Raw genomic sequence first — 22,866 nt, 5'->3', positions numbered from 1 at the left:
AAAAAGCAGCAGAAAACCCAAGTCAAACTTCTGGGAAAAGTTACATTTATTCAACAAGAATTCCTTGAGTGAGAGACAACAAAAGTAATGAATTTTGAGGAAATTTCTAAAGAGCACACAATGTAATAAATGTGACAAAGCTACAGTAAATGTAATAGATGTGTTAGAAAAAACTCACATTAGTGAAAAGACATAAGCATATAGTTAATGTAAGAGAAGCCCTCCTTATACAAGTCTCCACACATTGAACACAGATGATACCTTTATGAATAGGTGAATAAAAGTTTATACCAAAACGTAATCTTCTGCTTTAGAGAATTCATATTGGAGAGAACACTGTAATTGTAATGTGGGAAAGCCTCCAATCCAGAGCACCGTTGTCATGGGAACATGTAAGTCATACTGGGGAGAAATTATTCAGGGGCAATGGATGTGAGAAAGTCGACAAGCACAGCCCAGTTCTTATTCAGCATAAAAGAAGCACACAGGAAGAATGCCTTATAAATTCTACAAATTTGAAAAAAACACCTTTATTCAGGGTTTCAAATTGATTGAACCTCACAGAAGGCAAAACTATGCATGTAAATAGCATGGGAAGACCTTTAGGAAGTTGTCAACCCCTTGCTGGACATCAAATGATCAAATTGGTACACACTGATTGTAGAAAAGCCTTCTTCTAGGATTCCAGACTTTGTATACATTAGAAAACTCCTAAAGGAGAGAAACCTCACAAGTATGCTACATATGATAACACCTTTAGTAATAGAGGATTCCTCACTGCACACAAAATGGTACATGCTGTGGAAATCATCTACAATTGGACTGGATATGAGATGCCCTAAGAAGGAGCCAGAACCTGCTGTGTGACAAAGCATTCACATCAGAGAGCCCAGTATGAACAAACATGGGGGAATGTGGGAAAGCCTTCAGTAGAAAGCCAAGACTCTAAGGCAGAAACCTCACACTAGGGAGAAATCCTCTAAATGTAGAAAAGTTCCACTAAGAAATCATCCAAACTCTAAGTTACAGAGTTTAAAGTGGGGAAAACCACAAATACGTAAAAAAAAATGTGGTGAAGTTTTCAACTAGAAGTCACCATTTTTTGCACATCGGGGAGTTCATACTGGGAGAAACATCAAGAGGGAAAAAAAGACTACAAGAACACCTTCCTTTGGATATCAGAGCTCACTGGATGAGAGAAAACCCTATAAAAGCACTCTCAGCAAGAAACAAACCTCATCACATTACACATTAGAAAATCCACACAGGAAAGAAGCCCTATGAAATAATGAATTCTGGAAAGCACTGAGCAATAAATAAAACTTCATAATTCACACTGTGGAGAAACCATACAAAATGCAAAAATGTGAGGAAGAAGAATCCATACACCAAAAATGTTATTCTGAGGAGAAGCTCTATTGATTTAAGGAACACAGAAACACCTGGTCCCAGGATCAAAATTTATTTCTGCAACAGAGATTCTGTGTAGGCAAGAGTCTTTATGTTGTATGAAGTATGGTGACCTTTGGAATCAGTTCCAGACATTAGATACTAGAGAATTCAAAATGATAGAGTCAATTTAACTAATGTAAATTGTACCATGGGGAAATATAATCCCATAATAGAAACCAAGCCTTTTTAAAAGAAAAAATAAATGTCCATGCATCTGAAGTCTATCTTCCTCCCTGTGCCTCATGCTCATCTTTCAAAGGGGACCTCTCAGTACATATTGAGAGAGGAAAGTTTTGGTACTCATCCTAAGATGTCTACTTGGAATTGATTGTCACCATAGATACAACTCTGTCACTGACCCCAACCTGAAACTCCTGACCATAATCCCTCACAGGCATCAGAAGAGGGCAAACACCACCCTGTTGCTTTATTCTCACACTACTAACACCACACAAGTGTTTGGGGATCATTTAAGGGAGTAGGCATGGAAAGGCAAAAAGCTATGGTTTAAGTGTGATCCCATGGATGATGGTCCTGAGAAAAAGACCTCAATACAAGTAACCCCATGGGGATACATCCCAGTTACTCTGCTCACTCCCAAGTCCTGTCCCAGGTCCATCCTCACTCACAGGGCTCTCACACCAAAGGTCCAATCCCTCTGTGTCAAGCCTGAGTCACTCAGCAGAAGACAGGTCCCCAGATCTTGTGGACACTGCCCCTCCCCAAATCCAGCCCTGTATTTCTAGAGTGAGATCTACACATTTTTGCATACTGCCCAGTCCCCAGGTTCTGGTGGCTACTCAGGTGGAAATCTCACACACACTGGGCCAAGCCCAGGCTTCATCATGCTCTCTAGACTCAGACCAGGGAGTGTAAGTTCAGTTCTTCCCTAGAGTAGGATCCTCTTGGTGGCTGATTCCCGCCATGAGCAGAAAGTCTGGTCTGCAGCAAGTATGCATGATGCCAACAGTCACAGAAAAGCAGGGATGAGGTGTGGTATGTGTGGGTCCAGGTCTTTCTGGAGGACAGCCCCATACTGGTGGGTGTGGGCTTCATAGACTCCCTGCTTCTGAATGCTCACTGCAGACCTGGACCTTCCACAGCTTCCGTCATGAAGCAAGGGAAAGAAAAGAACAGAAGAGAGGGAGAAACATCCCCACTCATCCCCCACTTGCTACTTGGGGGCCTCTGTGTCCTCGCCCTTGGGTGGGGCTGCCACTGTAGAGGTCGCCTTGAGGCTTCGCTTCCGCTTCTGCACATTCTGCTCCGGGTGGAACAAGATGACGTAGGTTTTGGGCACATAGAGCATGCCGAGGGACACCGACGCACTCAGGCTCAAGGACACAGTCAGCGTGGTGGTTTGGATGTAGATCTGAGCCATGGAGGAAGAAACTGGCTGGGATTCAGCCCTGTTTTCTCCCACCCCCCAGCCCCACATGAGTCTGTGTTCATCAGGTGAATGGAAAGGCAACCATATAAGCCCTATGGCATGAAGAAGTGATAGTCATGCTGTGGCTCTGATGTAGGCAGGAAGGAGGATGAATGACACAGGACCAAGCGGACAAGTGACCAGGGGAAGCAAAGGATCCATTCACAGCGAGTGACACTTGGGGAAATGGTCCATATGCCTAAAAGGGGCTACAGCATGTTACTGAATGGATGAATATGTTTTCAAATGTACAAATGAGTGTACAAATAAAAGAGCAAGTGGTCAAACATGAACAACAGGGATGAATTAACACATGGTCTACCATATACACACATAAATGATGGAGTAATGATCAGCAAATGGACTGACAGATTAATGGATTGAGGGACATGATGTATATAAAGAAGTAACTGAATAAAAATAAGTTAATGGTGGGGTGCCTGGGAGACTCAGTTGGTTAAGCATCTGGCTCTTGGTTTCAGCTCAGTTGTGATCTCAGGGTCAGGATCAATCCCCACTTTGGACTCTGCACTCAGCACAGAGTCTGCTTGAGATTCTCCCTCTGCCCCTCCCCCCACTCATGCTCTTTCTCTCAAATAAATAAATAAATAAATAAATAAATAAATAAATCTTTAAAAAAAAAACAGGTTAATGGATGGTTAGAAGCATGGATGAATAAATGAATGAACAAAGGGATACTGACAAATAAATGAATGAATGAGTATTTAACTACATGAATGAATTAACCAACGAACAATCATTCATGGGGGCAGCCCAGCTCTTGGGACAATTGAGCCCTTGTGTGAACAGACAGGAAACAAAGGAGGCCGTAAATCCGATGGGCGACCCCAGATTACCTTTTCAGCCGACTGGGCGGTGCCAAAGAAGATGGGCACAAAAGCCAGCCAGATGATGCAGGTGGTGTACATGGTGAAACCGATGGGCTTGGCCTCATTGAAGGTCTCAGGCACACCACGGGCTTTGATGGCGTACACCGTGCACGTGACCATGAGCAGGAGGCTGTAGCCCAGGCAGCCGATGAGGGACAGGTCCGACATGTCGCACTTGAGCACCCCTCTGGCCTGCTCTGGGTCCACTGTCCGTTGCTCTTCATAGTCGATCACACTGTGTGGGGGCTGGGCCCCTAGCCACGCCATCACTCCTACCACCTGCAGGAGCCAACACCATATCAGGGACACACCCAGCCTGGCCACTCACCAATGTCTCTGGCAGGTTAGGGTCACCTTGAGGCTCCTGGCCTACTGAGTGGGATGCTCAGGCCTGAAACAGAAGGGCTATCCAGGAGGGGCCTGCCCATACAAAGGCCAGTGAGCAGAAGGCACTACAGCATAGGTATGTGCTGGCAATGTCAGGGCTGGCTGGGTAATGGGCCCCAGGATGCCCAGAATGCCTCTTCCTGCATTCCAACATCACCAAGCCCTGCAGGATACAGTGACTGCAGGCAGAGGCCATGGAATTGTGACCCTATCCACAGCTTCTCCACACCAGCTTGGGGGAGGAGATGGTTCATGCCCTACTGATTAAGGGCCAGACCCAGCAGATTCTCTTTTTTCACACCTCCCAGGCAGTAGGCAGTACCATCTCCATCCTGTAGATGTGAAAACACTAACTTGATCGCATCTAGCAACAGGGCAAACCTAGTTCCTGAGGACTCCTTCCTTCTCCAGATCCAGAGAACTGTTGAACACAATGTAATGAAATCATGTGCAAATGCATAGTGAAGCTCAGAATGAGGCACTAAATAGAGAGCAGTAAGGATGTGAGCTGATGCCAGGTGGCCCAGGAAATTATCAAAGTCAACTCCTTCTAGGAGGAGGTGGAGGAGCAGTTCCCTGTGAGGGTTAGAGACATGACCTTAAGCCAAGGGAAACTGGAGAGTAGGAACTAAGACACCTGCATAAAGGCAGGACCCTGAAAGTGCTGCCCTGCTTGTTTGTGCAGATTGTTCACTGCACAAGACTGCCTGGTTTCTGTGTGTGTGTGTGTGTGTGTGTGTGTGTGTGTGTGTGTTGTGGAGCTGAAATCTAGCCAACACTCTAGTGCCATGCCAAGTACCTAGAGAGGGGCTGTGTAACCTGAGAGTAAGGGATGCTTTTTAATAATTTATACACCCAGGAGAACCTTTTTGTGATTCTCCCAAAGGCAGTAGCTCCATGGACAAGGGGCAAATAACACCCCACCCACTCTCCAGAAAAGCAGTGTGGAGGCTCCTCTTAGAACAAGGTTCTAAGGAGGGAAAAATGCTGCATATGAGAAACTATTAGCCAAGGCCTGAGATACAGAGGAATAGCAACCAAAATGGATCCTACAAGTTTTGCAACCCATGTAATTGATAATTAGCACCCAGCATATTAAACACACACACACACACACACACACACACACACAAATCCACAACTCCTACAAAATAATAGAAAATGAGCAAAGCATAGGAACAGGAACAACATAGAAAAGGAACCTTCAAAGGCCAGCTACACTAGTAATTTAGTAGATGCAAATTAAAACAAAGAGATACTATATCATGTCCACCGTATCGATACATAACCCAGTAAAACTGCAGGTGTGCTTTGAAAGGGCGTGGGAAGGACGTCTGGCTCAGTGGTTGAGCGTCTACCTTCGTCTCAGGGAGTGATCCCTGGGCCCTGGGATTGAGCCTGCATCGGGCTTCCTGCATGGAGCCTGCTTCTCCCTCTCCCTATGTCTCTGCCTCTCTCTGTGTGTCTGTCTCATGAATAAATATATGAAGTCTTTTTAAAAAATAAAGAAAAGAAAGGGTGTGGGATTTCTGGAAAGAAGGGTATAATGTAGGGAGTCCACAGATGAGCCAGGAAGTACTGACTGCAGTCTATCCTGTATCTCTGTCCTGGGGGCAGGGGCACCACAGGGGTTTCAGCCAGGGAAGCAGGATGGTAAGAAGTCAGGATGCTCTGGGCATTGGTGTTCTGGTGTTCACGAGAGAAGCTCTGACCCTGTTATCTGCACAAGGATGGCAATACCTTTCAGTTGTGAAGAATTGCATGGACCAAGGCCTGTGGGTGGCAATGAACACTTGTCTGGAGTGCAGAGTGTGCTGTGTCCAAAGCAGGCTGAGCACAGGCCCTCCCCGTAGCCCTGTGAGCTGGCCTGGCTTTATAATGTCACAATGTCATCCACACCTGTCTACTAGCACCCTGTGCACAGAAAATATCCAGTGCTTTCCAGATCGTGAGAATAATTTCCAATGCTCTAGTGAACCCCTTGAGGGAACTTTGCTTTCGGTGCACATACGTTATGAAATCCTGGCCATTTATGGAGCTGGATGCTCCATTCAACAGTAACATTGCTGGAACCTGTGCCTCTCATCCATGTTACCCCAGTGACTGGGCAGCAGGAACTCCTTTATGGAAACAGATGTTTTTTTTCTCCTCGAGAAAATCATCAGATAGCTCTTTGCCTTATTTTTTGTGGGAGCGAAATGGCGGAAGAGCCTGTTCTGTTTAGGAAAATAATTTCATTGTTTTTACAGACACGGAGCTGGATGCTGGCGCTGCAGCTTACTGACCCAGTTCCCTCAAGGACGGAGCAGGCGGAGGGAGTGGGGCCCGGTCTCCTGCAGCCCCCCTCCCCTTACTTGTTTAAACATAGGAGCCAAAATAGAAGAGTGCTTATCTTGACTTTGGGAGTGGAGGCCACCCCCCAGCCAAGTGGTGATCTGCCGCTCCCCCTTCCCCGTCCACCTCCTGGCCCTGGGAGCCACGGCCCACCTGCACCGAGGTGAGGCTGAAGGTGATGGCGAGCTGCGACGTGGGGCTAATGAAGGGCGGTGGCGTGACGGAGCGCTTCCCTTGCTCGAAGATGCGGTAGATGCGGTTGGTCTTGGTGAGCAGGGCTGAGTAACTGAGCGTGGTGCCCAGGCCCAGGAACAGCCGGCGGGCGGCGCACACGGCCGCCCCGGGCTCGGCCACCATCAGGAAGGTGATGGCATAGATGAGGAAGATGCCGGTGAGAAGCACGTAGCTGAGCTCGCGGCCCGAGGCCCGCACGATCGGCGTGTTGTTGTGGCGCACGAAGGTGGCCACCACCGTGGTAGTGGCCACGCTGCCCAGCACGGCCAGCAGGAGCGGCGGCGCGGCCCAGGGCGAGGACCAGGTGAGGCGCACGACGGGAGTGGGGCGGCAGCCCGTGTGGTTGCGCGTGGGCCGCATGTCCCCGGGGCAGGCCTCGCACGTGAACTCATCCACCTGGAAGCGGTAGCCGTCGCAGGGCTCGCAGTGCCAGCAGCAGGGGACGCCCTTCACCATCTTTTTCCGCTCACCCGGCCCACAGGGGAGGCTGCACTGGGATCGGGGCACCTCGCGGAGCTCTCCGGACCACAGCAGGGCTTCCACCTGTGGCGGGGGGACGGGCCTGGGACCTCCGGATCTGGGGACGGTGGGCCCGCGCCCGGCCGCTCCCCGCCCCTCCCCAGCTCACTCACGTCTAGCCTGAGGGTCTCTGCCCACTGGCCCACGGCCTGGTAGCCGCCGCTGCCCGCACTGCCGTTCGCCGCCTGGTACTGGAAGATGTCGTAGCGCCCGGGCGCGTCCCCATTCTCGTTGAACATCACGGGGGTCCCCGCGCTGCCTGCAGGAGAGCCGGCATCCTCAGCTGGTTCTCCAGCCCCTCCCGGAAAGGCCCAAGGCCCAGCCAGGATAAAGAGCCAGCGTCCCACAGTCACAAACCCTGCAAAGATGCTCCCTGTCATCAGGTAAGTGCAACTCCAAACCACAGTGGCCACTGTTAGCATTCCAGGAAATAAGCCTCCGTGGGCATGTAGAGAGACTGGAACCCTGGCGCACTGCTGGTGGGGATGTAAAATGGTGCTGTCACTGTAGAAAACAGAGTGGCAGCTCCTCCAAACACTAAACATAGAATTACTACATGACTCCGCTGCCAGGTATATGTCCCCCAAAGGGGATACAGGGACTCAGAGATACACACCCACGTTCACAGCAGCATCATTTGCAGCAGCCAAAAGGTGGATGCAACCTAAATGTTTGTTCACTGAGAGTTGGACAGATAAACAAAACGTTGCCTATTTGTGCTAGGATATTCTTCAGCCTTTAAAAGGAAAGACGGGATCCCTGGGTGGCGTAGCGGTTTGGCGCCTGCCTTCGGCCCAGGGCGCGATCCTGGAGACCCGGGATCGAATCCCACATCGGGCTCCTGGTGCATGGAGCCTGCTTCTCCCTCTGCCTGTGTCTCTGCCTCTCTCTCTCTCTCTGTGACTATCATAAATAAATAAAAGAAAAAAAATATTAAAAATAAAATAAAATAAAAGGAAAGACATTGTGACACAGGCTACAACATGGATGAACGCATGGATGTTATGCCAAATGAAATGAGCCAGTCACAGAAGGACAAATACTGCATGATCCCTCTCATAGGATGAACATAGAGTAGGCAAAATCATAGGGACAGAAAGTAGGATGGAAGTTGCCAGAAGCTTCAGGAGGGGGAATGGGGAGTTAGTGTTTAATCGGGACAGAATTTCAGAATTTTTTTTTTAATTTTTATTTATTTGTGATAGTCACAGAGAGAGAGAGAGAATGAGGCAGAGACACAGGCAGAGGGAGAAGCAGGCTCCATGCACCGGGAGCCCGACGTGGGATTCGATCCCGGGTCTCCAGGATCGCGCCCTGGGCCGAAGGCAGGCGCCAAACCGCTGCGCCACCCAGGGATCCTTCAGAACTTTTTTATCTTAAGTTCTGGAGAATCTGCACAACAGTGTACATGACTAGACTGTACACTTAAAAATGGTTAAGACGGTGGGGGGTGTGCGGCGCCTGGGTGGCTCAGGTGGTTAAACATCTGCTTTTGGCTCAGGTCATGATCCCAGGCTCCTGGGATGGAGCCCCACATGGGGGGTGGGGGGCAATCTCCTCTTCGCGGAGCGTCTGCTTCTCCCTCTCCCTTTGCCCCTCCCCCTGCTGAAGTGCTCTCTCTCTCTCTCTCTCAAATAAATAAAATCCTTAAAAACAATTGTTAAGATTGTACATTTTATGCTACGCGTATGTTATCACACTTTAAAAAGAAAAAAGAGCGAGCGTAGCTGACCAGGTGGGATGGTGGGTTCAGACTTGGACGAAGGTCTGAGTGTGTGTGTGAGATTTGTATCGATTTGAACGATCAACACTATTTCTGTTGGAGGCTTGTCCTACCACCTTTAGAGCTGGTCTGTGGTGATAGTAAGCTGTACTATTCAGCTGAGAGGTTAACAGAGAGAGGGTGCTCAGAATGCAGTGGAAGAACAATTTTTAATTTTATAGTGATGGTAACTAAACAAGACGTGTATCTCTCTGCACAAACCACGAGTGAGGCCTCAGTCCACGTGGGCCTTTTCAGAGACTTTATTCTGAGCCCTGCCCGTGTGCTGGACCCTCTGCTGGTACCCGGGACACATGAGACTTGTACCACGAGCTCCAGAGGCGTGGTCTTTGGAAGCCCGAGACTCAGAGTGAGCAGCATGTCCACGTTGTGGGCAACGCCTCTGCCCAGTGTGCACTGTGTCCCTTGCAGGCCGAGTTTAGGTGCCCTCAGCTCTGTGAACAGCCGTGAGAGTTGCATGGGAGCGGCTGAGGGTTCCAGGCAGAGGGCTCTCCAACGCCTGAATTTTGCAACTTGGGGCAAAGGAGTGCTGAAGCCTGGTGGACGAGTGTTAAGAACTGGTTCCAGAATTGGGCTCAAGCTTCCAGCTCTCAGTACCAGGTGCCCCCACTATAGCATTCCACCTCTCCCACCCCTTTGATCTGAGTCAGCCCGGGTCCAGCAGAGAAGTCCATCCCAGGGGCTTCCCTTCCCTGCCATGGAGGATCTGGCTCCCGCTCACCATTGAATCGGACGGCTCGAATGTACTGCAGCAGCACCCGCCCATCAGTGGTCTCCATCGCTGGGCACAGGCCGGTGAGCCCGGGGCAGAGCGCCTGGTACATGCTGTGGAGGGCGTGGGCAATGGCATACACAGCATCGATCACGAACTGCACCTTCCCCTCCTGCTCGTAGGTCGAGTCCCTGCCGATGCGTTCCTCGCCTGTCCTAGGGATGCACAGAGGAAGTGTGCCCAGCCCCCAAGTGCCCTGCCTCGCCTCCCGCCTTCCCCTTCACCTCCCTTGCCACTCTGGGTAGCTCTCACCTGTGCATTTGCGGGTGGAGTCATCTGACTGGGTACCTGAGCTGGTCAGTTTGCAGTTAAAATTCTCCTCCCAGAACTCAGCAAACCAGATGTTTCGGCGGTTGTTCTCCAGGGAGCGGGTCATAAAGTACTGATCAAATCCTGAGGGAGGAGAGAGGACGGCAATCATCTGAACCAGGCATGATTCTGCTGTGTCCCTTCACCATCTGCTCACTTTGCAGCTAGGACTGGCCATGTGAACAACTTCTGGCCAGTGATTTCAAAGCCTTCTGGGGGCTTTGGGGTAGAATTTGCATCCTGTTGTAAACTCAGAGCCTCACCATATCAAAGACTTTCATGCTGTTCTTTCCTTTTTTGGTTAGGATGCTGCTGTGAAGATGTAATAGGTAGAGCTTCAGCAGCCACATTGTGAATAAGACACCTCAGTCACGAGGACAAGTCGCAACCAGAGAGAATGGTGGAACAGAAGCAGGGACAGAGCTCAGGACTTTGAGAACATCATTAACTCACCGTCCCAAACCTGAAGTGGCCTACTTTCAGGTCTTATCTTGCAATGAAATGACTTTATTGCCGAAACCACTCTCATTCTACTCCACTCTGCATTTGTCAAATGCAACCAAATGTACTCTAAGGGAAAGAAAGGGTGTGGGTGGGAACCCCTGAAAGTCAGGGTAAAAAAGTCCTGAAGCACTTCATCAAGGCATTTCAGTTCAGGCTTTGGGGAAATGATCAATCCTATTGTCATGTGACAATGTCTCTGCTAGATCCTTCCAGATATTCAGGATGGTGGAGGATGGGACGGGAGGCAGGCTTCATCATTTGATCAACAGGACAATATGTCCCCATCCTCAGTTTTGTTCCTTCTCCTCTCCACCCTCAAATTAGTATGTCTTTTGCAGAACCAGCAATACCAGGATTATAGGCATTGGATGAAAACAAAAGCAAAAACAAAACTAATTCTTGACCCTATACAGTGGAGTGGGATTTTCCTACTTTGCCAATTCAAAAACACTGCTTGGAGGGATGTATTCACAAAGTCTTAGGATCCTAGAATTTGGGAATCCTAGAAGGGGTGTTGAGCGAGATACACGATAACATTTTACAGATGGAGGACGAGGCGCAAGCTGGCGGAAGAGCAGGGTCCCCGAGTCACCTGTCCCCACCAAATTACCTAGATAACCTTCAAATCATCCTGAAAATCTACGAATTCGGCCTGAGATTTAAAGAGAGACCAGCTGGAACGCTACAGTGAGAAGAGTTCGCGCTTCTATCAGGTAGGAAGACGGAGAAAAAGAAATAAAGAAACAAAAGGCCTCCAAGGGGGAGGGGCCCCGCGAGGAGCCGGGCTGAGGCCGGGGCGAGTGTCCCCAGGACAGGAGAGCCCCGTCCCGGAGGAGCAGGAGCTGCACCAACCTTCCCGGGGGAAAGGGGCTCGCGGGGAGTTGGAGCAGGACCCAGGAGGGCGGGGATGCCCTTGGGCTCCCGGGGACACTAGCAGACACCTGCGCCCCGGGATAGTGCGCCGAGCTCCCTAAGGGCTGCAGCGCGTAGGGCTGGACCCGGAGCAGCTCTGGGGGCTCGGGGGCGGCTCCGCGGAGGGGGCTGCGGGGCGGGAGCAGCTCGGGGGGCTCGGGGGCGGCTCCGCGGAGGGGGCTGCGGGGCGGGAGCGGCTCGGGGGGGCTCGGGGGCGGCTCCGCGGAGGGGGCTGCGGGGCGGGAGCACGAATGCAACAGCGCAGGCCCCGGAGCACAGGGCGCCGGGACACAGCCCAGGATCCGGCCTCCCCCGGGACAGGCAGAGGCCGGGAGGGCCCAGGACAGCGAGGACGCTCCTGCCCCAGCTGAGCAGATCAGCGGCCCCGCCCCGAGCCTCCAGGCCCTGCAGACCGAGAGCTCTGGAGTTACTGCGGGGGCTGACTCCAGGGCTCCAGAGCTGGTCCTGCCACTGGGGTTGTTCCTCCTGGGGCCTCACGGGGTAAACAACCCCACTGAGCCCTGCACCAGGCAGTGGGCAGAGTGGCTCCCCCAAGTGCTAACACCTGAAAATCAGCACAACAGGCCCCTCCCCCAAAAGACCAACTAGACGGACAAGTTCCAGGGGAAGTCAAGGGACTTAAAGTATACAGAATCAGAAGATACTCCTCCGTGTTCTTTTTTTGGTGTTTTTTTTTTTTTCTGTTTTTTTTTTTTGTCTTTTTTTTTTTTTTTTTTGCTTTTTGATTTCTGTTAGCTTCCCCCACCCCCAATTTTTCCTTTCTTTCTTTTTCTTTCTCTTTTTGTTCTCTTTTTCTTCCTTTTCTTTTTTATTTTTCTCTTTTCTTTCCTTCTTTCTCTCCTCTCTTTTTCTCCTTTTCCCAATACAACTAGTTTTTGGCCACTCTGCACTGAGCAAAATGACTAGAAGGAAAACCTCACCTCAAAAGAAAGAATCAGAAACAGTCCTGTCTCCCACAGAGTTACAAAATCTGGATTACAATTCAATGTCAGAAAGCCAATTCAGAAGCACTATTATACAGCTACTGGTGGCTCTAGAAAAAAGCATAAAGGACTCAAGAGACTTCATGACTGCAGAATTTAGAGCTAATCAGGCAGAAATTAAAAATCAATTGAATGAGATGCAATCCAGACTAGAAGTCCTAATGACGAGGGTTAACGAGGTGGAAGAACGAGCGAGTGACATAGAAGACAAGTTGATGGCAAAGAGGGAAACTGAAGAAAAAAGAGACAAACAATTAAAAGACCATGAAGATAGATTAAGGGAAATAAACGACAGCCTGAGGAAGAAAAACCTACGTTTAATTGGGGTTCCCGATGGCACCGAAAGGGACAGAGGGCCAGAATATGTATTTGAACACATCCTAGCTGAAAACTTTCCTAATCTGGGAAGGGAAACAGGCATTCAGATCCAGGAAATACAGAGATCCCCCCAAAAAAATCAATAAAAACCGTTCAACACCTCGATATTTAATAGTTAAGCTTGCAAATTCCAAAGATAAAGAGAAGATCCTTAAAGCAGCAAGAGACAAGAAATCCCTGACTTTTATGGGGAGGAGTATTAGGGTAACAGCAGACCTCTCCACAGAGACCTGGCAGGCCAGAAAGGGCTGGCAGGATATATTCAGGGTCCTAAATGAGAAGAACATGCAACCAAGAATACTTTATCCAGCAAGGCTCTCTCATTCAGAATGGAAGGAGAGATAAAGAGCTTCCAAGACAGGCAGCAACTGAAAGAATATGTGACCTCCAAACCAGCTCTGCAAGAAATTTTAAGGGGGACTCTTAAAATTCCCCTTTAAGAAGAAGTTCAGTGGAACAATCCACAAAAACAATGACTGAATAGATATCATGATGACATTAAACTCATATCTGTCAATAGTAACTCTGAATGTGAACGGGCTTAATAACCCCATCAAAAGGTGCAGGGTTTCAGACTGGATAAAAAAGCAGGACCCATCTATTTGCTGTCTACAAGAGACTCATTTTAGACAGAAGGACACCTACAGCCTGAAAACAAAAGGTTGGAGAACCATTTACCATTCAAATGGTCCTCAAAAGAAAGCAGGGGTAGCCATCCTTATATCAGATAAACTAAAATTTACCCCAAAGACTGTAGTGAGAGATGAAGAGGGACACTATATCATACTTAAAGGATCTACCCAACAAGAGGACTTAACAATCCTCAATATATATGCCCCGAATGTGGGAGCTGCCAAATATATCAATCAATTAATAACCAAAGTGAAGAAATACTTAGATAATAATACACTTATACCTGGTGACTTCAATCTAGCTCTTTCTATACTTGATAGGTCTTCTAAGCACAACATCTCCAAAGAAACGAGAGCTTTAAATGATACACTGGACCAGATGGATTTCACAGATGTCTACAGAACTTTACATCCAAACTCAACTGAATACACATTCTTCTCAAGTGCACATGGAACTTTCTCCAGAATAGACCACATACTGGGTCACAAATCGGGTCTGAACCGATACCAAAGATTGGGATCGTCCCCTGCATATTCTCAGACCATAATGCCCTGAAATTAGAACTAAATCACAACAAGAAGTTTGGAAGGACCTCAAACACGTGGAGGTTAAGGACCATCCTGCTAAAAGATGAAAGGGTCAACCAGGAAATTAAGGAAGAATTGAAAAGATTCATGGAAACTAATGAGAATGAAGATACAACTGTTCAAAATCTTTGGGATGCAGCAAAAGCAGTCCTAAGGGGGAAATACATCACAATACAAGCATCCATTCAAAAACTGGAAAGAACTCAAATACAAAAGCTTAACTTACACATAAAGGAGCTAGAGAAAAAACAGCAAATAGATCCTACACCCAGCAGAAGAAGAGAGTTAATAAAGATTCGAGCAGAACTCAACGAAATTGAGACCAGAAGAACTGTGGAACAGATCAACAGAGCCAGGAGTTGGTTCTTTGAAAGAATTAATAAGATAGATAAACCGTTAGCCAGCCTTATTAAAAAGAAGAGAGAGAAGACTCAAATTAATAAAATCATGAATGAGAAAGGAGAGATCACTACCAACACAAGGAAATACAAACAATTTTAAAAACATATTATGAACAGCTATACGCCAATAAATTAGGCAATCTAGGAGAAATGGACGCATTCCTGGAAAGCCACAAACTACCAAAACTGGAACAGGACAAAATGGAAAACCTGAACAGGCCAATAACCAGGGAGGAAATTGAAGCAGTCATCAAAAACCTCCCAATACACAAGACTCCAGGGCCAGATGGCTTCCCAGGGGAATTTTATCAAACGTTTAAAGAAGAAACCATACCTATCCTACTAAAGCTGTTTGGAAAGATAGAAAGAGATGGAGTACTTCCAAATTCATTCTATGAGGCCAGCATCACCTTAATTCCAAAACCAGACAAAGACCCCACCAAAAAGGAGAATTACAGACCAATATCCCTGATGAACATGGATGCAAAAATTCTCAACAAGATAGTAGCCAATAGGATCCAAGAGTACATTAAGAAAATTATTCACCATGACCAAGTAGGATTTATTACCGGGACACAAGGCTGGTTCAACACCCGTAAAACAATCAGTGTGATTCATCATATCAGCAAGAGAAAAACCAAGAACCATATGATCCTCTCATTAGATGCAGAGAAAGCATTTGACAAAATACAGCATCCATTCCTGATCAAAACTCTTCAGAGTGTAGGGATAGAGGGAACATTCCTCAACATCTTAAAAGCCATCTACAAAAAGCCCACAGCAAATATCATTCTCAATGGGGAAGCACTGGGAGCCTTTCCCCTAAGATCAGGAACAAGACAGGGATGTCCACTCTCACCACTGCTATTCAACATAGACTCGAAGTCCTAGCCTCAGCATTCAGACAACAAAGACATTAAAGGCATTCAAATTGGCAAAGAAGAAGTCAAACTCTCCCTCTTCACCGATGACATGATACTCTACATAGAAAACCCAAAAGTCTCCACCCCAAGATTGCTAGAACTCATCCAGCAATTTGGCAGCGTGGCAGGATACAAAATCAATGCCCAGAAGTGAGTGGCATTTCTATACACTAACAATGAGACTGAAGAAAGAGAAATTAAGGAGTCAATCCCATTGACAATTGCACCCAAAGGCATAAGATACCTAGGAATAAACCTAACCAAAGAGGTGAAGGATCTATACCCTCAAAAGTATAGAACACTTCTGAAAGAAATTGAGGAAGACACAAAGAGATGGAAAAATATTCCATGCTCATGGATTGGCAGAATTAACATTGTGAAAATGTCAATGTTACCCAGGGCAATTTACACGTTTAATGCAATCCCTATCAAAATACCATGGACTTTCTTCAGAAAGTTGGAACAAATCATCTTAAGATTTGTGTAGAATCAGAAAAGACCCCGAATAGCCAGGGGAATTTTAAAAAAGAAAACCATAGCTGGGGGCATCACAATGCCAGATTTCAGGTTGTACTACAAAGCTGTGGTCATCAAGACAGTGTGGTACTGACACAAAAACAGACACATAGATCAATGGAACAGAATAGAGAACCCAGAAGTGGACCCTGAAGTTTATGGTCAACTAATATTCGATAAAGGAGGAAAGACTATCCATTGGAAGAAAGACAGTCTCTTCAATAAATGGTGCTGGGAAAATTGGACATCCACATGCAGAAGAAGGAAACTAGACCACTCTCTTGCACCATACACAAAGATAAACTCAAAATGGATGAAAGATCTAAATGTGAGACAAGATTCCATCACAATCCTAGAGGAGAACACAGGCAACACCCTTTTTGAACTCGGCCACAGTAACTTCTTGCAAGATACATCCACGAAGGCAAAAGAAACAAAAGCAAAAATGAACTATTGGGACTTCATCAAGATAAGAAGCTTTTGCACAGCAAAGGATACAGTCAACAAAACTCAAAGACAACCTACAGAATGGGAGAAGATATTTTCAAATGACGTATCAGATAATGGGCTAGTTTCCAAGATCTATAAAGAACTTATTAAACTCAACAGCAAAGAAACAAACAATCCCATCATGAAATGGACAAAAGACATGAAGAGAAATCTCACAGAAGAAGACATAGACATGGCCAACATGCACGTGAGAAAATGCTCTGCATCACTTGCCATCAGGGAAATACAAATCAAAACCACAATGAGATACCACCTCACACCAGTGAGAATGGGAAAATTAACAAAACAGGAAACCACAAATGTTGGAGAGGATGCGGAGAAAAGGGAACCCTCTTACACTGTTGGTGGGAATGTGAACTGGTGCAGCCACTCTGGAAACTGTGAAGGTTCCTCAAAGAGTTAAAATAGACCTGCCCGTCGACCCAACAATTGCACTGCTGGGGATTTACCCCAAAGATACAGATGCAATGAAACTCCAGGACACCTGCACCCCGATGTTTTTAGCAGCAATGGCCACAATAGCCAAACTGTGGAAGGAGCCTCGGTGTCCAACGAAAGATGAATGGATAAAGAAGATGTGGTTTATGTATACAATGGAATATTACTCAGCCATTATGGGGTGGGGGTGACTGGGTGACGGGCACTGAGGGGGGCACTTGACGGGATGAGCACTGGGTGTTATTCTGTATGTTGGTAAGTTGAACACCAATAAAAAATAAATTTATTTAAAAAAAAAGAATCAGAGGGCTGCTGGAGGGGAGGTATGGAGGGGGATGAGGTAACTGGATGATGGGCATTAAGGAGGGCACGTGATGGAATGAGCACTGGGTGTTATATGCAGCTGGTGAATCACTACATTCTATCCCTGAAAATACTAATACACTACATGTTAACTAAATTGAATTTTAATAAAAATATTTTAAATGAAAAAAAAATTTACAGATGGAGAAAATGATTGCCCCCAAGAGGAGATCGTGGGGAAGGGCAAGCAAGATCAGGGGATGTGGTGGGGGAGGGCATCCCTGCACTCACCATCAATGGAAGCTCTTTTGGGCAGGATGGTGATGGCCCCCACGGCCACGTCCTCCAGGTTCAGGATGGGAGAGGTCTTGGCTCCCCAGCTGTCTGAGCCAACCCATAAGAAGTGACCTGTCAGGTTGGCCTGGCGTGCAGCCTCCAGGACCCTCCTGGTAGGAACAGGGCAAGGAGTGAGAGGGCCTGAGATCCTCCTCTGACTTGCTTCTGGCCACTTCCTGTTCTTCTCTCTCCTTCTATCCCATTCCAAACCATGCATCAGACCCTCGTTTTTTCAGGAAAAATGAGATGTGGGGAGTTGTTCTGGGCTTCTTAGGTAATAAAGGTTCCAGCCAGGCTCTGGCCCCAGGACAGCCCTCTTGATCTCTGCACTGCAGCCCACTTCACACTGCCTGGAAGAAGGGCCTCCCTTCTCTTGCAGAGCCTCCTGCTTGCTCTGAGTCACATAGGCCCTAGGCCAAGATCCATGGCCACCTACTGATACCCCCTGAACTGCCTGCCACCAGGGCTCCTTCCCTGACAGCTCATTTTCTGCACTTAGATCTGCCAACTGGTGTCTCTCTCACTGTGAATTAGAAGAGCAGACAGGAATTCCTGTGTGTTTCCGTTGGCTAGTCCTGGAGCATCTCCACCCAGGCCAGGCCTGGTTCTTTTCTGGGTGCACCAGACAGAGAGATGGCAGCAGGAAGACTCTGTGAGGGCAGGAGGGTGAAGGGGGATCAAGAAGAGGGAGGAGGAGAAAGGGAGGATATATGTGGCCAGGGGACATGTAAGAAGAGGAGGCAGGGCCTTCTAGGAGCACCTCTGATAAACACAATGATTGAGTGTGACAGCTGCTCCCACCTGATGTCATCCTCATTGGCAAAGATGATGATGCCCCGGGCGTTGGGTGTCTCCATGAGTCTCTTGATCACCTTATTGAATTCTCCTGGCTTTGGTTCCCTGGGAATCTTGATGGACTGGGCAATGCAGACCCCCCCTGGGTGCCGGGGGTGCCAGAGTCACCTCTTGTTCCAACCAGCCACCCACCCACCTACTGGGGCCGCCACTGGCAGGGGCTGAGTGCTTCAAAGGAAAGAGGTGCCCACCCACAGGGGCACCACCCAGGGCCCCATCTCATGGCTTCGGCCCTGTCTGATGGCCATGGATTCAGGGCCTTATCATGAATCCAGGGCGCCATATCATGGCTTCGGCCCTGTCTTATGACCCCTGGATTACCCCTGTGTAGGCTCATTGTTGCCTTGGAACCCCTGCTCCCAGCTCACCAGCTTCCCGCGAGATCTGCACAAATGCCTCAACCCCACTCTCGCCATAGTTGCCCTCCGAGGCCAGTGTGGACACGTAGTTCCATCCCAGTGCCCTCACGATGTCCACCATGGCCTGGGCCTGGTAGGAGTCAGGTGGCACAACTCGGGAGAAGAAGTCGTATCGTGTGGAGTCACTGAGCTCAGGGGCTGTGGAGGCGTAGCTGATCTGAGGTATCTGGAATAGGGAAGAACACTTGTGCTAGGGCTGGAGACTCAGTGACCCCGTGGGGAGGGAGGGCAGTGAGGATCCAGGATGCAGGTCAGGGCATGGAAGTCTGGGACTGGGGTGTCAGGGGCCAGTGTGGGACAGCAACATGGAGAGGCCCAAGGGTGTGGGGAAAGCTTTTGAGACGTGGTCTGATGGAATACAGGAGGTACAAAGGTCTAGGTGAGAGGGCAGGGCACTGTATACAGTGGTGCCAGGCATGTGTCCAGGCAAAAGGTTAGTGGGGGCTCAAGTCCAGCCTGCAGCCAAGTGTAGGCTGCACCTGCAAGGGGAGTTAGACTCCTTGTCAGCCCCAGGAGACAACATATTTTCCTAATTCACACAAAGGGGCCATGTATGTAGGGGAGTGGCAGCCCCAGGAAGGGTCAGAGCAAGCAGGTAGGGGAGCTGGGAAGGGGTTATTTGATTCAAAGGTATGTCTGGCCTACTGGAGGGGCCTGCTTGGAACTGGGTGCATTAGAGTGATTGACAGCTGGGATTATGGGCTGAGCATGCTGAGGCAGTGGGGTGAGTGGGTGGGAGGCAGTAAATGTGAAAGGAGAGTGGAGAGACTAGTAGCAGAAGGCTGAAGAAGTCAGGAAAAGAGAGTGAGTAGAGAAGATGGGTGAGGCAGCAGCTGGTGTGAAGGGTGGAAGAGAGGAAAGGTTCTGGAAGGAGTAAGCTCAGCTGGTCTAGGGGAGACAGGGATGACTGAAGCAAGACAGGAAGAAAGCATGGAGTGTGAAGACAGGATAGGAAGGGCAAGAAGGAAGGAGGAAGGGGGAGAGAGAGAGAGACAGACAGACACATGGAGAGACAGAAAAAACAAGAACCACAAAGGAGGGAAGGTCAGAGAAAGGTCCAGCACAGGTAACGGATGTTGTAGACACTCCAGACGATAAAGCTTGATCTTCAGAACAACCTTCCTGTAGAGGTGGAACCCCTCAGGGAGGCTAATCTAAAACTCCTGTGATCACAGTGATGCATGAATGGAGATGAACTTGGGAACCCACAGCTTTGCTCCTAGACCAAGAATTGCAGAACGGCTCCAGGGAGCCAAATCCGGTCCCTGGTTGCATGTCATGCACCAATGTCTTCATTTAAAATTTTTTGAGAGACAGAACATAAAGACTCCTAACTCTGGGAAACGAACTAGGGGTGATGGAAGGGGAGGAGGGGGGTGGGGGTGAATGGGTGACGGGCACTGAGGGGGGCACTTGACGGGATGAGCACTGGGTGTTATTCTGTATGTTGGTAAATTGAACACCAATAAAAAATAAGTTTATTATTAAAAAAAATAAAAATAAAATAAAATTTTTTTGAATTGGGAGCCAGTGTCTAAAATGTGTGATTGTGGCCCCACCTCAGTCTTGGGCTGAGCTGGCAGCAGGGGGCCCTAGACTCACTCAGCAGGGGTCCTGCTTCACTCATCTACACTCCAACCTGCCTCCTGAAGGCCCTTGAGTTTGAGAGCTCTGCAGCCAGCCTGGAGGGGCAGACACAGGGAAAGGGATGGAAACTAGAGCTCCAGGCAGAGCAGGGGACAGAGGTACAAAGGCAGACAGACAGGGCAGGTGAGTGAGATGGGGACTCTCCGGCATCCCCTGACACTGGACAGCCACATAAGGTTCCTTTGTGCCAGCTAGAAAGTGTGACTACAGGACTAGCTGCCATCCAGTGGGAACGGGGTGGTGGGGAGTGAAGATGATGGAGGGGTGCCCAGATAAAACTGCCACCCAGCGTGGTAGAAACAGAGGCCATGACTGGGAGAATCAGAGAAACGCTCAAGAAGCAGAAGTCCCCTCCCTTGGCCAGATGGAAGCAAAGCCTTCCTCTCTTCACAGAAAGCTGAAGGACAGAGACGCCCCCTCCCTCCACGGAACCCCAGTGAATGACCACTACTGAAAACCCCCAAACTCTAATGTCGAAGGCCCCTTAGTCCCTGATTCCTATGCTCCTCCCCCAGTCACTGCCCCCCCCCCCCCGCAGGATGCAAGAAAGGGGCTGCCTCGGATTCTTTAAGACAGTTCCCTAAAGATGAGGGAACTACCTCCCCCCACGCCAGAAGTCGGGGGTATGTGTTAGTTGCCCCACCAGAAGGAGGGCCCTGGGTCCGGGAAAAGCTTGCATCTCATCACCCAGATGCGGTGGCGGCGAGAGCCCCACACAGGGCTGTGCAGTGGGCACCCAGGCAAGCGATCAAGGGGGCGCCACCCCAGGGGCCCTGTTCTAGTCGGCCGGGCCCCCAGGGGAAGGCTGCAGCCGCCTCTGGGGGGCCGCCTTCGCCGCCCACAAGGTTGGTCCCTTCATCCTCGCGAAGGGCGGTGCGTGCAGGTGGCGGCCCTGGCAGGGCGGCAGGGCCGACAAGGACGGGCGCACCGGCTGGGCTGACCTGGCCCCCAGGGCAGGGGTTCTCGGACGCGGCGGCTGATCCCTGGACTTGAGGACTTCTGCCCGGACACCAGCCATCAGCCACCCCCCGAGGGCGAGGACAGGAGAGGGTGCCCTCACCGCAAACAGGCGCAGCACGTTGGCGACCATGATGGAGACGGAGCTGGCCGAGGCGCCGACCACAGCCACCACGCGCTCGGGGGGCGCGCTGCGCAGCGGGGGGACGCCTCCAGGGCAGCGCACGGCCCCCTCGTCGCCGTCGCCGCGGCGGCGGATCAGCGCCTGCACGAAGCTCAGCGCCTGCTCCAGCGCGTACGTGTCCCGCGAGCAGGTGTCGAGCAGCCGCGCGCCCAGGCGCACGCCGGGCAGCAGCTCGGGGTCGGCGTTCACGCGGTCCAGCGCGTACAGCATGGCCTCCAGCCGGTGCACGCCCTGCTCCTTCTTCAGCGGCCCGCACGCTCTGCCCGCCGCGCCCCGCGCGTGCACCGGGAACAGGCCGCCCAGCGTGAGGCCGCCCGCCAGGCGCACCGAGCCCGCCGCGCCCGCCGCGCCCGCCTGCGCCAGCACCAAGAGCCACCGCAGCAGAGCCCGGAGCCTCGGCTCCCCGGCGCTCCCGGGCCCGGCCATCCGCTGTCCCGCTGCGGGGGGAAGACAGGGCCGGGAGGGAACGGAACGCGGAGGCTCTGAGCGCCGCGCCGCGCAGGGGAGAACAGCCAAGGCGGAGGGAAGGGATGGGAGAGCAACTCGCCCTGCCCCCCCAGGCCTCCACCGCGCTCTCACACCCTCTGAACCGTGTCACATGGGCCCCCCCGCCCGACCACTGTCTCCACCGCGCCCCTGTCCCTCCCCGGCAGGCAGCCCGGCCCTCTCCTGTCCTCAGGGACCCATCCCTAGAGCACAACCTGACCACACTCACCTGCGCCAGCCCCTGTGAGTCAAGGTAGGGCTGTGACAGATGCGCAGGGCCCAGAGCGACAGAGGATTTAAGGATTCTGAGGAAGGGAGGAGAGGCCACTCCGAGGGTGGTGACCCCTCCTGAACAGGAGGTGCGTGCAGCACTGGCTCTCTCTACATCTCCTTCCCCTCCCTCTTAGGAGAGGAGGGAGCCCTGCTCCCCTGGGGATGTTTCTTTCCTGTCTTTGCATGTGTGTCTGACCCCAACTGTCTCTGGCTGTCTCTGACACATGCTGTCCTTCTCTGTCTCTGCCCCCTACCCATCTCTGACTCTCTTATCTTTCTGCCTCTGTCAATTTCTCTTTCTCTCTCAGTCCCTGTCTTCTTCTTTTCCCTAGCCACAGGTGCTTTAGTTCCAGCTGCGAAGGCACTCCCCAACTCTCTCCTTGCAAAACCCTGCAGTACCTCTGGAAATGGAGGGACAAAGGAGCTCTGGTTAAATGAGCCAAATACACCTGAACAGCAGGACAGAGAACAGGGCTGTGCAGGAAGGAAGC

The 22,866-nt window shown here is 50.1% G+C and overlaps 1 protein-coding gene across 1 annotated transcript; it reads right to left on the bottom strand.

The window, feature by feature from the left end:
- Positions 1-28: 28 nt before the first annotated feature.
- On the bottom strand, positions 29-22,042 carry GRM6 (glutamate metabotropic receptor 6). Its single transcript, XM_077911168.1, has 10 exons — positions 21,536-22,042; positions 18,778-18,994; positions 18,356-18,491; positions 17,510-17,664; positions 10,053-10,193; positions 9,750-9,950; positions 7,359-7,504; positions 6,646-7,269; positions 3,739-4,050; positions 29-2,824 (listed from the first exon to the last, which is right to left on the bottom strand). The coding sequence occupies exons 1-10, from the start codon at positions 22,040-22,042 to the stop codon at positions 2,627-2,629; spliced, it is 2,637 nt and encodes an 878-aa protein (XP_077767294.1). The 3' UTR covers positions 29-2,626.
- Positions 22,043-22,866: the final 824 nt, after the last annotated feature.

This window comes from Canis aureus, chromosome 10 (genome assembly GCF_053574225.1).
Source record: "Canis aureus isolate CA01 chromosome 10, VMU_Caureus_v.1.0, whole genome shotgun sequence".
Taxonomy (NCBI): domain Eukaryota; kingdom Metazoa; phylum Chordata; class Mammalia; order Carnivora; family Canidae; genus Canis; species Canis aureus.
The sequence above is the reverse complement of the archived record's forward strand: the minus strand, read 5'-3'. Positions and strand labels throughout refer to the sequence as shown.

Coding starts and splice junctions, on each gene's coding strand:
- GRM6 (XM_077911168.1), bottom strand. CDS start 22,042: ATGGCCGGGCCCGGGAGCGCCGGGGAGCCGAGGCTCCGGGCTCTGCTG. Junction 18,995..21,535: donor ACGTGCTGCGCCTGTTTGCG/GTGAGGGCACCC, acceptor TCCCTATTCCAG/ATACCTCAGATCAGCTACGC. Junction 7,505..9,749: donor TCGAGCCGTCCGATTCAATG/GTGAGCGGGAGC, acceptor GCTCTCCTGCAG/GCAGCGCGGGGACCCCCGTG.